Source organism: Lactuca virosa, chromosome 1, assembly GCF_052849685.1.
Source record: "Lactuca virosa cultivar CGN04683 chromosome 1, Lactuca_virosa_CGN04683_v6, whole genome shotgun sequence".
Taxonomy (NCBI): domain Eukaryota; kingdom Viridiplantae; phylum Streptophyta; class Magnoliopsida; order Asterales; family Asteraceae; genus Lactuca; species Lactuca virosa.
In genome coordinates this window covers 278,998,940-279,014,343 of record NC_136426.1, presented here as the reverse complement: position 1 = coordinate 279,014,343, position 15,404 = coordinate 278,998,940, and the positions used below count along the sequence as shown (strand labels likewise).

General features: G+C 34.9%; 1 protein-coding gene across 3 annotated transcripts; it reads right to left on the bottom strand.

Annotated features, from left to right (window-relative positions):
* Positions 1-2,608: 2,608 nt before the first annotated feature.
* On the bottom strand, positions 2,609-5,969 carry HB-3 (homeobox-3). Of its 3 annotated transcripts, none has more exons than XM_079046591.1 (5): positions 5,684-5,969; positions 4,925-5,279; positions 3,654-4,457; positions 3,006-3,250; positions 2,609-2,854 (listed from the first exon to the last, which is right to left on the bottom strand). In XM_079046591.1, the coding sequence occupies exons 2-5, from the start codon at positions 5,061-5,063 to the stop codon at positions 2,849-2,851; spliced, it is 1,194 nt and encodes a 397-aa protein (XP_078902717.1). In that variant the 5' UTR covers positions 5,064-5,279; positions 5,684-5,969; the 3' UTR covers positions 2,609-2,848. The 3 variants fall into 3 exon arrangements, with proteins under 3 accessions (XP_078902717.1, XP_078902730.1, XP_078902724.1); XM_079046604.1 differs by having other exon boundaries at positions 3,006-3,244; XM_079046598.1 differs by lacking the exon at positions 5,684-5,969 and adding an exon at positions 5,428-5,561.
* Between the last annotated feature and the right edge of the window lie 9,435 nt (positions 5,970-15,404).

Here is a 15,404-nt window from a genome sequence, read left to right as displayed (position 1 = left end):
AATCACTTCATGGAAGTTATCACGAGTGATTGTGAGACGATAATATCATAGTCTTTAAACCTAGATATATGGTTTATTTTTTGCGAGTTGGTTGTACATTGATAATGCGTAAACGCATCAGTAACTTGATGCTATAAAATGCATTGTTGTGTATGATTTGATGAGTGAATAGTAAATGCTTATAATTCGAAGTTTATCTATTCCTTTTATCCTAAGAGGGTAAAAGCGATATCTGGGCCCCTTGATGATTTGGTTTGACTTATTTGACGGGCCCGGTCAGGACTGAATTGATGTGTTCAATTAAGTTCTATCTTAGAAAAATCAGAGATCGAGAAACAAACTGCTGGACAATAAGTATGACTATGTTCCATGTAATTGTCCACACGATATCTTTAGAGCGGAGGACTATAAGATCCCTTATCTAAAGGACGAGTCAGAGTTCGACAACGACTTTTGAGAGCTACGATTGCTAATCGAATTTTGAAGTCGTACTTGCATCTATAGTTATTAGACTTATCCAAGTGGGAGACTGTTGGATTAACGTCTAAGTCCATAACTATATTTTGTATGTACTTGACCTGGTTGTAGCATGGTCCTTTTGGGTTGCCTTCACCAAAGCAACTTGACTGGATGATTAATGGAGAAAGAGGTTATTATGGTTTATTGATATATTATAAGAATAATATATTAAAAGATAAATCATATTAGTTAATTAATATTGGTCAATAACTAATTAAGAAATTAATTTCGTGATCAAAAGATATTAATTAAACTTAGGGGACTGGAATTGTAATTATAAGATAATTGGATTTTGGGTTGTGGATCTTATGGATTAAGGGGGTGGACGAAATTAGGGTGGAAGTCCACCTAGAAATCATCCAAGACCTTATTCCAGATGGTTCTTTGGACTGCTTAAGGCCTAAGCTATCTAATTAGGGTTTTGACTGAAACCCTAGCTGCTCAAGTATATAAGGACCCCTAAGGCATCAGAAATCGGCACCCAGAAACCCTAAGAAGTCTTAGAGCCGATTTTGAGCCTCCCATCCCTTCTCTCCAAGATCATCCTTCTTGCCTTGGTGTTTGTGATCGATTAGAGGTATTACATTTGTGATACTAGGCTCTCAAAGCTTGAAGATTGTTGCAACAATCAAAAGGTAATCATCTGAACTTCTTTAGTTATAGATTTTGATTTTTGATATGCTAGAAATAGGGTTTATAAGCTTTGGATGATTTGCATGTATAATAGAGAAACCGAGATCCAAAACTTTAGGGTTTACATGTGCACCATGAGATTGTTGTATTGCTCAAAACCCATCAAATAATACAAAAAATCAAAAGTTAATGAAATTTTATATTATCCAAGAATAACCACTCTTGAGATGAGTTAGTTGAAATATTTATCTATGTTATTTTATATTTAAAGTAATTACAATGTAAAAAATATTATTGACTTTAATATTATTTCAAAGTCAATGATACCGACATAACTATTTTTAATAACATATATTAATTATATTATAATATTCTGCACGACACGTGGATATTCGCTTAATATACTTATAAAATAGATATTTTTTCTTCAATCATATTAATTTGAAAGCCCCAACTTTTCAACATATTTTTAAATTAATACATTAAATATAATATTATTGTAATTTCAATATTAATTCTTTATTCTCAATATAATATATTTAGTTTGTTAATCTAAGTATGATGTTAAATTCAAAACATAATTTTATAATATATTCAAAATCTTCTTTTAAATATTTAAAAAGTTTAAATTGATGATAATCAAAATGTCAAATTAACAAAAAAAAAAAAATAGTTGAAAATTACTTTTTATAAAAAATAATGTTTTCCATAAAATAGATAGTCTAAAATAAATTAAAAATATTAAAAATTTAAATAAAATATTAAATATAAAACATGTATCAAAAGATAGTTTTAAAATTCATTAGAAATAAACTATGTCTATCTAATTTGAGTTATTTTTATTTTCACGGTTGTAGTTATTAAGATGATGCGAATTAAATAGAATAATATCAAATCTATATTTTGATACTCATAAATCCATTAAAAAATAAATTCTTACACTTATTTTTAATGATGTTTATTATTTATTTAAATTATTTAGAATATTTTATAATAAACTAGTTTAAAAATTATTGATTTAAATGGAACAACAACCACTTAGGAATCAAACATTTCCTACATATACACCTTAATATCTTTAGACCAAAGACTCTTTGGTCCTCAAAACAAGTGCCTAATAAAGGTTTTTTTATCTGTTTATATATCAATATGAAAGAAATTGATGGTATTATACACAGAAATATATCAATATTAATTGCTAGATTTTCTAAATTACAATCCGAAAGAAACAAAATTTTATGAACTTAGTGACTTCCTGTTTGGTCAAAGGCATTTTGTTTTCACAAAATATCATTTTAATGGCATTTTGTGATAAAAAAAAATATCATTTAACGAGTGGGGGGTAACTGAAACTTTGTTTTCACAAAATATCATTTTAATGGCATTTTGTGATAAAAAAAAACAAATAATTTATTATGATATCCTTTTAAAACAATGATGTTCTTAAAACAAATGGTTTATTACTTGTATACGATGACATTAAAGTAGAAAATATCCCTCTTATAAGACAATAACACCAACATTATATAAAGCTTAAAATGCAAACTAAACATAGTTTTTGCACTGATAAGTGACCACATTACAACTCCTTACATATTTTCTAGATATAAGTTGAAATTCAAAGACAACTACTATTTCAAAGGACTTGAAGAAGAAAAATAACTCTTTCACCATCTCTTCTCTTTCTACATTTCTTTTAAATCTGCAACCATCCAAGAACATATTAGCATACGATTGATCATATGAGAATGAGCGCACCAAGTAAATGTAAAGTAGCACATAATTAAAAGACAAAATATTGGCAAAAATAGGGTTTCTATGATGAGATGCTGATGAAAAGTAAGTCTATATACCAAGTCTATGGTGCTGGATTGATCATATGAGAATGAGCGCACCAAGTAATAAAATGCACCATGCTGGAGAGACTGAAGAGTTACCCCCCACTCGTTGGTAACCACTGGCTGTCCATAAGAGTGTATCAACACCGCATCATCACCAAACGCCTCCCTCACATTAAACGGACCAAATGCTACCTCAAATGCCACATCATTGATGAATACCGTTGATTTCCCATGTCCTGGTTCCTCCAAACCTGCACCTGATAACATACTACCATTAACTCACTACTTCAGATCACTTATACGCTAGCTTCAACCAAATCGATATGCATGCATACATCAACTACAATGTTGGTCAGCATTTGAGAATATAACTATCAAATCTCTTGTATAAAAAAGATTGAATCTTTTAATAATTTAGAAAAATGAAAGTATTAATTACATAAACATTTGCACTTACACACACTGTTCATTTTATGGGTTTCAGCTAGTCTTGGAATTTTTTATTACTGTAATGTTATAATATATTATAATAGCTTTAATGTTTGATGTAAAATCTACACAGTTCTTAACGTTTATTGTTTAGACCTAAAGATAAATCAAAGTAGATATGAACGTTATTAATAAGTTTAAGAAGAAGAAAAAGAAAACAAATAAAGGTACCTCGGATATCATTTACTGTGGATGGAACAGTAGTAGTAGTAGGAGGAGGATGATTTGGAGTCACAATGGAAGCCGGAGCTGAAGGTTGAGAGAAATTGTACGTTGACATTTTCGCCATTTTTTCTTCTTCAACACCTTTGTTAGTAGTGTTCTTTGAGATACCATTTTGGCGAGTCATCATCATCAAATCAGTTAGCATCATCCCAGAACTACTCCCAACAGTTTGATCAAGATTTCCATGATTATGATCTTGACTAATCGCATTTCCCAACTCCGAGAAAGAAAACCCTTGTGTGAAACTGGAAGTGGTGGTGATAGGTGGTTGTGGCGGTGGTGGTTGTTGAACTGTGGTGAAAAAGAAGGGTTCTTGCGAGAATTCACTATGGTGTTGGTGGTGGTAACCCGTCCCTCCACCGCCAAAGTAGGCATGTGGTTGTTGGTTTACTGAAGCTGTGGGGGAGTTCAGGAGAAACTCGATTGACTTCGAGGATGACTTTTCCGATGAAGACGAAGAGGAGGTGGTGACCACCTTTGTGGTGGCAGCAGACACCGGAAAAGATTGGTGGTTTTGGGTTTTTTGGAGATGTCGGCTCTTGTGTTTGCTTCTAGACTTCCTGTTTTGGAACCAGTAAAACACGTTCGCATCACCAACTTGTCCATATTCTTGAAGTTGCGCTCGGATTTTTCTGATTTCGTCTCTCGGAGGATTCACCATTCCAGAGTTGAAAATGGATTCAAGGATTCGGATTTGTTCAGGTTTTGGGTTCCACCTTGGCTTCGGTTCCGGGCTTCTCTCTTCGCATCCTGCCATTGTTAACATTTACTATTAATTGTAATATAAATATATAAAAAAAAAAAGATCTGGGTTTGTAACGCATACATCATCCTAGCTTTTTCATGGTTATATGCCTAACCAAATGGGAACAATGACACATAAATTCAATACCGGTTCATGATTTTCAGGAGCTTGCACCGGTTAGGATTTTCCAAAAACAGAAGGTATACAAAGCTTACACAAAATCTCAGTTCTTTTCACACACACACACGAACACACACAGACACGATAACAGTGGCACCGACTTCGTCAAATATCTTGAAATCTCACGACTGATTAGAAAACGGAAGAAGGAAAAAAACATATTTAATAATTGTTATCCAATCTTGTGTCGAAAAATGGTTTTACTTTCTTTCCATTTTCAATATGATGTATCGAGTAAGAAGGAGCAAGCACACAAAGTCACGTTAAAAGTGGGTTAAACGGACTTAATTACCGGACGTGTAAGGAGATCTGTGACAGGCAGAAGATAGGAGATTGTTGGAGTCGTGAGATTGCCATTGGTGGTGATGATGAGTGTTGCAGGTGGGTTTGGATTTGAACATACTAGGCCAGTGTCTATTTGATGAAGCCATCTGAAATACTAGTTATATATGACTGTATATGAATGATTGATGATGAGTGATAATTGTAGCACACTCTCAAGTCAAGTCAGAGACAAAAAAGTGATATTTTGCCTTGCTACTTTGTTCTTTCTGCTTTCTGGCTCTCTTTTTGGTTTAGTGAAGAAGAATGAAAGGACTAGGCAAACAAAACATCTCTTCTTATAGCCATAGACTCCTCACCTACCCCTGCATTTCAGTTCAGTTTCAATTAATAGCAAGTCCAAAATAAATAAATATAAATAAGAGATATTAAGACGGACACACATGTACAAGCATACATAATATATATATTTAATAATTAGAAAATGAAAATAAACCCATAAACAAGAATCACCTGTGCATCCATTAGAACATGTAAAACAAATGTGAGGGATACAATGAGAGTAGTACTACCATCCCCAATCCCCATAGAACCATACCCCAAAACATTTATGCGGTTTTTATATAATTATATTCTATTAACAAGATAAAAACGAAAAAAGGTAGTAAAATTGAAAACGAATGGGATTTCTAATGCAAAGAGGGTTCCCACACAATGGAAAATAAAGACAACAATAAAGGAAGAACCGCAGGGGTACTTGTGCTCTTACTAGATTTTTTATCACAGAAGACAGCGAAAGGTTATTAATATCAAGAGTCAAGGGCTTCCAAGTAGTACTACTACCATGAGAGAGAGAGAGAGAGAGAGAGAGAGAGAGAGAGAGGAAAAGTGTGGGGTTGTTCTTCTTATGACGTTCTCTTTGTTTTCACATCTTAATCATCTTCTGATGATTTTTCCTCATTTGCATTGTGGAAGGGTTTCTTTCAGTGATCTTGTGAGGTTGCAGAGAGTGTATTAATATGTGTGTGTGAGAGAGAAGAGGAGTTAAATTGTTTTCTTCGTGTTGCACATATTCTAAGGAAAAAGGTTGGTGTTGGTGGCAAAGAATAAATAGGGGTATTTGAAAGTCAATAAGGCATGGTAGGGTTTGAGTGCAAAAGTGGTGGTGGAGGATTTATTGCGAGTTTGGGTTATTTCGGGCAAAGTAATAATTAAGAGGGGTTCTTCATGGATTGAATTGGATTGACTCGAGGGAAATTTATTTCCGTTTGCATCTTTCTTCCAGCATGGGTTAATTTTCACTTTTGTTTCTCACATGGATGTAAAAGTGAATTTGATTATTCTTGAAACTTCATAAACTTTTAAGACAGTCTAAATGTTTTGATTTATTCTTGAAAGAAATCGATTATGTAAATCTTTTGATAGATAAAATACGAACCCATAATTGTATTTTTTTTAAATATATTTTAGACATCGTACTCCTAAGCATAGCTAAGTGGTTTTTCCTCACCAATCAATTGTAAGAAAGTAAGAAACATAGATCAACTGTCCATACTCATGAAAAAAAATATGATGAATATTTCTAGGTCGTTGTTTCTTAATTGGTTGGAGAATGGCAAATGATAGGGGTGTGGCAAAATGAACTATAGTTTAGAAAGAAAACATATACATCATATACGGGTCTAATATAAACTAAAAAGCAATTAAAGATAAATGTACCAACCTTTTAGCCAAAAGTTGTGGTCATATGTGAGTAAATAGCTCTAAGGATTTTTGTATTTTGTAGTTTACACCGGTAATATGATAAGGTCAAGATGTTATTTGAGTTTGATGTTGTAATATTTTGCCTTATCAACCCATATGAAACCACGATCTCTTTTGTTATATTTGAAAACCTATAGTTCATCAATCTTTTATTGTAAATGTAACAACAAAGCTATCAAAGACGATGTCATGAGATGTTGGAAAACATGTCTCCAAGAGTCCTTCATAAGAAAGTTATCTATTTTTTGTTAACAAGAAAGACTTTATCCTTTGCTTAATTTTTGAAGATTATAGTTCCCTTTGGACAACCTTAATTCTCTCTTGACTACACCTCCCAAACTTTGTTACCCGAACATTATGTTGGGATTTGATTCAATCTATACACATTAGTTTTACACACCCAATTCAAACAAATAACATTTTGTGTACACGCATCATAAGGATCTAGGTTTTCACTATAATAGCAATCTACTTTAAAAATAAGAAATTGCTAACCTTTGGTTCTTCTTGACTTCTTTAGTGAGATCTTGTGATAATTCAATTCCAACAGATGACAATGACCCAAACCAGGAATCCCTCTAGTGGAATCACAACCAAAACATCAAATATCACAAGAATCTTTAGGAGAGATGTTATCTTCAAAAATACCAATAACCCAAGGAGGGTTATAGATTTCGTCTATGAGAGAGAGGGGAGAGGTGGACGGTTTTAGAGAGAAAAAAGAATCATCAGGATTTCAAGTCTAGCAGTCTATTTATAGTCTTTAGTTTAATTCAAAATTACAAGTTAATAAACGTTATACTTATTTGAATTAGTTCATATTTTTTAATCTATAGATAAAATTGATCCTTTCTTTATTCTGGAAGGTTCTGGAATATTTTAGTTAATTACTAAATGAATTAATCAATATTAAACCAATTTAATTAATTCCAAAATAATTTCTAATTAATTTATTAATTTATAATAAATTAACAACTTATTTTTCTCCTAATTTGTTATTGCTTAATTGGGATATGATAGAAACCAAAACGTACCCTACTATTATTAAAAATATTAAAAATTTGTTAATGACCTTGGACACTTAATCCAACAGTGTAACGTCCTGTTCCGAATCGTTTCCTAATGCATGGTAATGACCTGAAGACCGAGTATCATTAGGCTTAGGGTCTTTGAGGAAAAGAGATTTAGACGCATTTGGGTGTGGGTAGGGTAATTAGGGTGATCCGGGAAGTTCAGTTTGTGTTTTAGAGCCAAGGGGTATTTTGGTAAAGTGTCAGTTCGGGCTTTTATGGAATTTCGATTTTTGTTCGAGAGGTTTTAAGGCATGTATGAGTTGATAAAAGTGTAGAGCTTCTCGTTACCTTTATGTGGATATAAGGATCGTCGAAATGGACATAAAATGAATAAGTTATGGCCTTTGGAAGATGTAGTGGTTTTAGGGTGAAACCGGGTATGTCGGGCGTACTAGTGCTAAGGTCAGTACACGGGGCGTACAATGGCGTACGCTAGGCGTACTGATCAGTTTGATCGCAGGTGCACTAAGGAGTACGTTGGGCGTACCAGAAGTACGCTAGGTGTACTCTAATTAGACCCAAACTCTATTTTAGGGTCTTGGAACCTATTTAAGCTCCTTATCTCATCAACTAACCCTAATATCTTCAGCCTCCATCCCTCTAAACCCTAGCCCCCATTTGAGTGGTTTTTAAGCTGCTTTTTAGTGTTCATAGAAGAAGAATGAACTTCTTGGAGAAGTGTGGGATGGCTTAAAGCTTTTGGATCGAGGGTTGTTGCATCTTGATCTACATTTTGTAGGTATAAATTTTCTATCTTCATGATCTTATATGTTAGATCTAGTTCATGGAGTATTTTGTGCTTTTTGGAGTCTTTCGTGATGGAGATGGGTTTTTTATCTACTCCAGAAGCAATGGGTGCTAGATCTTAGCTCCATTCAGTCCCAAGGTTCATAAAAATGCAAGCTTTATGATGTATTGTGGTCCATGCATGCATTAAGACCTTTGTTAAGTCTTTATTAAGCTTTTAAGTCCCTTTTTGCCATGCAAGCACGTAAAGTTGCCAACTTTACGTGAAAAGTAGTCTTATAGAATCAGATCCGAGAGTTTGACACTTTGTCTTAACTGATTAAGGGATTATTAGAGTGAAAAGGTGGCTGGAGGAGTACGCGGGGCGTACTTAATAGTACGCTCAGCGTAATGCTGAGTTTGGGCCTTATGGACTTGTACAATATGCTTCGGGGGCGAGCACGCGGGCCGTACCACTCTGGTACGCGGGGGCGTACTCCCCAGTGTGCCGTTTTGGGATTTTGAGGATGGGACATTGTTTGGTTTTGTTAGTTAGGCCTTGTTGGGCCATTAGACTTCTATGTTGGACTTTTGGTTTGTATCTTTTAGGCTCCTCTAGATTTAGGCCCATGATGTGTTTCGGGGGCCCAATTTGGAAGATTGGGCCACTTTGGGCTTTGGAGCATCATTTAGGAATTAGGCCTTGGAAGTAGTTGAGTTGGGCCATAGCTTTGGGCCAAGCAAGTCAAAGGGTAGAATGGTCTTTTACCTTTGTTTTAGGCTACGTAGCTTAGACTCTTGGTTATGAGTCGGAATTCAAATATTAATTGGATGTTATTTGATATTGATAGTGCGGAGATTTTCCAGACCAGCAGCCAGAGATTCATTCAATTGTTTATCGGCAGATTAAGGTGAGTCTTCCTCACTGTACTTACGAGTCAAAGGCACCAATTCCGGCCCATTAGATTTATATCATGTTAAGCATGCTGTTGTACTATAGTGATCTGTTATATCGGTATCATGGTATATAGGATGATGTTATGCTTAGTGATCTGCATATCTGTTTGACTGACTATAGACTGCTATATGATTATCTGTTATAAGTGTACATGTTTGGTCGGTGGCTGAGGCTTCACTACTTTATGTGTAAGCCAACAGGCAGGGGCATAGCAACCCGACGGTTGAATGGGCCCGAGGGTATTCCATCCCGAGGATGACTGGAGCCATAGTATGTGGGCATTCCAACCCGATGGTTGAGGTCCTGGGGTATCCCAACCCGATGGTTGATTGGACCCATAGCATGTCGGCATTCCAACCCGATGGTTGAGGGGTCTGGGGTATTCCAACCCGATGGTGGATTGGACCCATAGTATGCTGTTAATTGTATTTTCTATCTGTTTATGTGTTGGTATATTAGGGGAAACTCACTAAGCTTTGGGCTTACAGTTTTGGGTTATGTTTCAGGTACCTTAGATGATCACGTAAAGGCGTGATCGTGGACCTCCTCATGTTTTGATTTATGATTTTGGGAAAACTCTAATATTAAACAATTTTTTGAAAATTATATTCTAAACAATTATGATTTAGGGTTTATTTTAAAAGTTTAAATTTTTCATGATTTTTATGGATGTTACAATTTCCCACTTGGACATGTCATTGACTATAGAGAGTGTGTCATCCAATACAACTGTTGAACTCTGATCTAATCAAGATTCACTCCTTAGATAAGTGATCGGTTATTCATTTGTTCTAGAGGTCTGTATGAAACCGAGACATCTCATGAATAAGGTCAATATCAGTGTTCAAGATTATATTTCCCGATAAAGATGTGTTACGACTGCTCCGACTACTAAATTGAACACATAAATTTCAATCAGGACATGGCCATACATTTTAGATGTAAGCACCAAATCATGGAGGGGCCCACAGATATTGCTTCTGACATTAAGGAAGAAGAAAAAATAAACTTTAAATATGTGGTTTTTGTCTACTCGTCATATTATACATGGACATACCCTTTATTACTACTAGTTATGGATAGTGTTGGAGTAGACCAATGCACAATATATTTGTAAAGGAAAGCCCCACATGCATCTCAGTTTGAAGAATAAAAGATATTATCATCTTAAAATTACTTGTGACTTGATACATGAAATAATCTTTAAGTGCAAATTTGTCATAGCCTCAACCCGCGGGGGAGACACCGGGTTGTGTCATGTAGTCATGGATCATAGTTATTGAACATACATTCAACAATACAAAAACAACAATAACACTGATACATATATATATTAAGATTGAAGAATGATTACATTGATTTTTATCCAATGCGTCTATGGAAAACAAAGTACAATAAAACAACAAAACTTTCATGGATGACCAAAGCGTGTGTAGTCATCCTATTTCTTAGGTTCCTGAGAATACATGCATTTTAAAATATGTCAAAAATAATGTTGGTGAGCTCCACTGGTTTTGAAACATTGTACATTTATAACCAAAAATGTTTTTATAAAACTTTGACTAATTGACTCGTTTTTATAAAAATGTACTCAAAAAGTATAAACATTGAGAGGTAAAACGTAACACTCTATTTTCGCATTCTGATAAAATTCAATAAACCGAATCATCCGTAAATCGTAAAAATGAGTGTGCCAAAACATATATATATATATATATATATATATATATATATATATATATATATATATATATATATATATGATAGGTTTTATGCAAAAGAACAATCCTATGTGCTCATGCAAAACCCTAAAGCTTGGATCTAGGTTTCTCTATTGTACATGCAATTCATCCAAAACTTGAATACCCTAATCTAGCATACTACAAAACTTGAGATATACATAAATAACCAAGTAAGAATATTACCTCTTGATTGTAGTATGAAACTTGAATCTTCAAAGCTTACGAGAACCAAGCACCTCAAATGCGATGCCTGTAATGGCTTACAAACACCAAGGCAAGAGGATGATGTTTAGGAGAGAGGATGAGAGGCTAGAATTCCACTCCAAGCTTCCAAGGGATCAAGTGGCCGAATTCTGATGCCTTAGGGGTCCTTTTATACTTGAGCTGCTAGGGTTTCTGCCAAAACCCTAAATGGATAGCTTAGGCCTTAAGCAGTCCACAGAACCTTCAAGAATAAGGACCCTCTTGGACGAATTCAAGATGGACTCCACCTTAATTTCGTCCATGTCTTAATCCATAAGAATTCAAATCCCAAAATCAATTATCTTATAATTGCAGTTCTAGTCCCCTTTATTTAATTAATCTCTTTTAGTTACAATAATTAACCTTAATTAATTATTTAACTAATATCAATTAAACAAATATGATTTCTCTTTTAATATATTATTCTTATAATATATTAATAAACCATAATATCCTCTTTCTTCATAAATCATCATGTCAAGTTGCTTTGGTGAAGGCAACCCAAAAGGACCATGCTCAACCGGGTCAAGTACATACCAAATATAGTTATGGACTTAGACACTAATCCAATAATATATATATATATATATATATATATATATATATATATATATATATATATATATATATATATATATAGAAAGTACACATTGTCCTGATCCAAAAAATATAAATTTCGTAGAAATCCGACTACGTATGAATTAGATATGATTTTTATAAGATATAAAAGTCAGCCTCGCACAATGAATATGTGACGTAAAAAGCTACGAAGAGAATTGTTGACTTTTTGGTAAAGTCACTAAAATGAAAATCGTAGTACTCTTTAAGATAGAAATTTTGGTAATAGGAACACCAAAATCAGAGTCTGTACGCGAGAGTTATGATTTTTGAAAAATACTTAAATCATATAGAAATAAGTGTTAGAATAAAGTCAGAACTAGACGACGGAGGCTAAAGAAAAGCTACAGTACTCGTTGAGAGCTACACGTGGAAGAAAATAACGTCAAAAACGGAGTCCGTATGAAGAAGTTATTGAATTTACAAAATCTGCATTTTGTGACGCGCAACAGGTGCACGATGTGCGCTTCTAGAAGGTGAAAACACAGACCACTGAGTGCTTGACACATGACACAAATTGGTTGGGGAGACGTTACCTTAAAATGTGTTATGTGCACCCATTTTGCATGCCACGAACCCTAAAAATGTCCTATAAATGGGCAGTAACCCTCATTCTCTCCTTCACACCCTCCAACTCTCTCTCTCTCTCTCTCTATCTCTCTCTCTCTCTGAATTCTGAGTTATAGTTCCAAAATATATTAAATATTTAGGATATTTTGGTGAAGCTTTGAGGCCTCGAAGAACCCGATAAGTAGTAGCTATGAAGTCAGAGTTATGCCAGTGCATTTTCCGTACCTTGTCTAGGAAATCTCTATAAGTTAAGCCACAATCTTTTGTTTTTAGTGTAACTTATATTTATAGTCATAAGTTATTATTATGAACCTATAAATTAAATTTATCAGTAATTCAAAGTTAAAATACTGGTTGATCTACTTATGGGAGAGGTATGTAGAATGATCATGTTTGCTTGGTTGTTGGATATCAAAAAAGCTATAAGTCGAAATGATCATGCCTCCCAATTGTCCTTCCTGTCTGGTCCTTACTTGATAGAACTGTTGGATTAGGTGTCTAAGCCCATAACTAAAATTGGTACATACTTGAATTGATAGTAGCACAGTCCTTTTGGGTTGCCCTCAAACCTAGCAATTGGACATAATGATTTTGGAGAGAGAAATTAATTTATAATGTGAATAATAAGCTAAAAAAATGGTTTATTAATGTATTATGAAAATAATATACTACTTAGAAATCATATTATTTAATTCATAATTAATCATACATTAGTTGGATTAATTAAAAGTACAGGGGTTGTTTGGTTATTTATTGATAGTTGAGAAAGGAAGGCTCTAGAACCTCATGGAATGAGGTGGACAAAAATCTATAGGGCAAGCCTAAGATTTTTCGTCCAAGGCCCATGGATAAAGGGATTGGGTTGCATGGTCACCAAACAAAGGGATCTAGGGCATATCCGTTACACCCTAGCTTTGGCACCAAGTTTCCTCAACTATATATGGAAGCCTTTGGTCCCATATTTCGTCACTCCTTTCCTCTCTCGTATATTATCCTTTTGCTAGCTTGGGTGTGATTCTATTAGAGGCACGACACTTGTGGTGCTTGCTTCCAATAGATCAACAAAGGAGAATTCTAGTTGTTTGCTATAACAACTAAAAGGTATGTAACCCTAAACCCCTCTCATCTAAATTGCGAATATACCGTAGGGTTTCCAAGTTTCTTTTTGATGTTCTTAGTTATAGGTTGATTGGAGAAAACATAGATCATGTTTAGGTTGCATGCAAAATTAATGGTTTTGATTTTGTTTGTTTACCTAAGTCCCATCAGTGGTATCAGAGTGTTTGGTTTGTTTTCTATTGAATAACTATAATTGAAGAATAGATCAATTAGGGTTTACTGAAATTAAACCCTGAAGGCCATATGATGAGATAAAAACTCTTTAAGACCGATAAGATTCTTAACAAATAAAACAGAAATCAAACCAAATAACGAACACAATGAATCAAACAAAAGTCGAATGATTAATACTGCAACACCCCAGAAGAGCTCGACGAAGAACTTCTACTTTAGAAGTGTGCTAGGGTTACAGTACGATTGAAGGAAATATACAAGATCATCATTAATATAATGCATGCATGCACTATATATACTAAACCCTAAAAACAAAAGACGGTTGGACAGGCCCAAACCGTGACTACATATGGACCGAACTAACTAAGCCCAATGGCGTAACCCATATACTCAACAATCTCCCCCTTTGCGCCAATTGAGGTGAGAGATCACTTCGGTTGAGCAACTGTGGTTTTCTTCACAGTCTTGAACAGCTTGGGGATGATGGCAAGAAGAGTTTGTCGAAAGTTAATGTACCACCGAAGCATATCTGAAAACATCTTCTTGTCAGCTTCACTGTTCTGATCGCACCTGTATATGATATCAAGAATATGCTCCAAGCAGGCAGTGGATAACAGGTGTTTGTCAACAAGAGCGAACATGGATTTTTGACCTTCGCCCCTTGTGAACATGACTGTATGAAACTGTGGATCGATTTTGCCTTTTATCATCACATTGAGGTCACTTGCCTTTCCAATCGGCTTCATAGTGGTCTTCTTCTTTAAGGCAGAGGCGATCTCCTGATCCATCTTTGCGACTTCATGAATATAACACACCGATATTCGCTAGATGTGGTCGATGATAGGCTCATACTCTTGTTGATTAGTCAGCAAGATATTGTTCAGGAGAATCCAGTCATGAGGATTCAAATTTGGCAAGTCAGCCAGGGAGATCATATGGACCGAACTGTCTGAGCCTCGGGTAACTTTAAACTTGATATTGATGAACTTCCCTGCTGAAGTCGGTTTCAACACCTTGACTGTTGTGATCTTCTGTTTACTCCAAGTCAGGTATTGAGGTTGAGAGAACGCAAGATAGTATTCAATCAGGTCTAGATCAACCTTCGGGTCAGGAGAGGGGATGGCAACTGTTGACTCAAAACAATGAAAGTTGAATGCCTTTCGGGTGATTGGCATATCAAATTGAGAATCTTTGGAATTCTCAGGATCGAAGGAAAGGACCGGTTCGAGCCAATGTGTGCTTGGAGCTTCTATTACCTCCTTCAGAAGCTTTTCCATAGTCTACAGAGGGAACATAGATTTCCTCTGTTCTAATGCATCGTTCGCTTCTTTTGGTTTCCTTTCCCTATCAAACCCTTCCTTAGCTTTACGAACCTTATCCATAATCTCTTAATCATTTGGCTTGATTTTGAGGTTTATGGTTTTGGAAGGTTGCTGATCTGTTTCAGACACATCTTCTTCAATTTCAACATCATCATCATCACCAATGTGCTTCTTTCGTTTG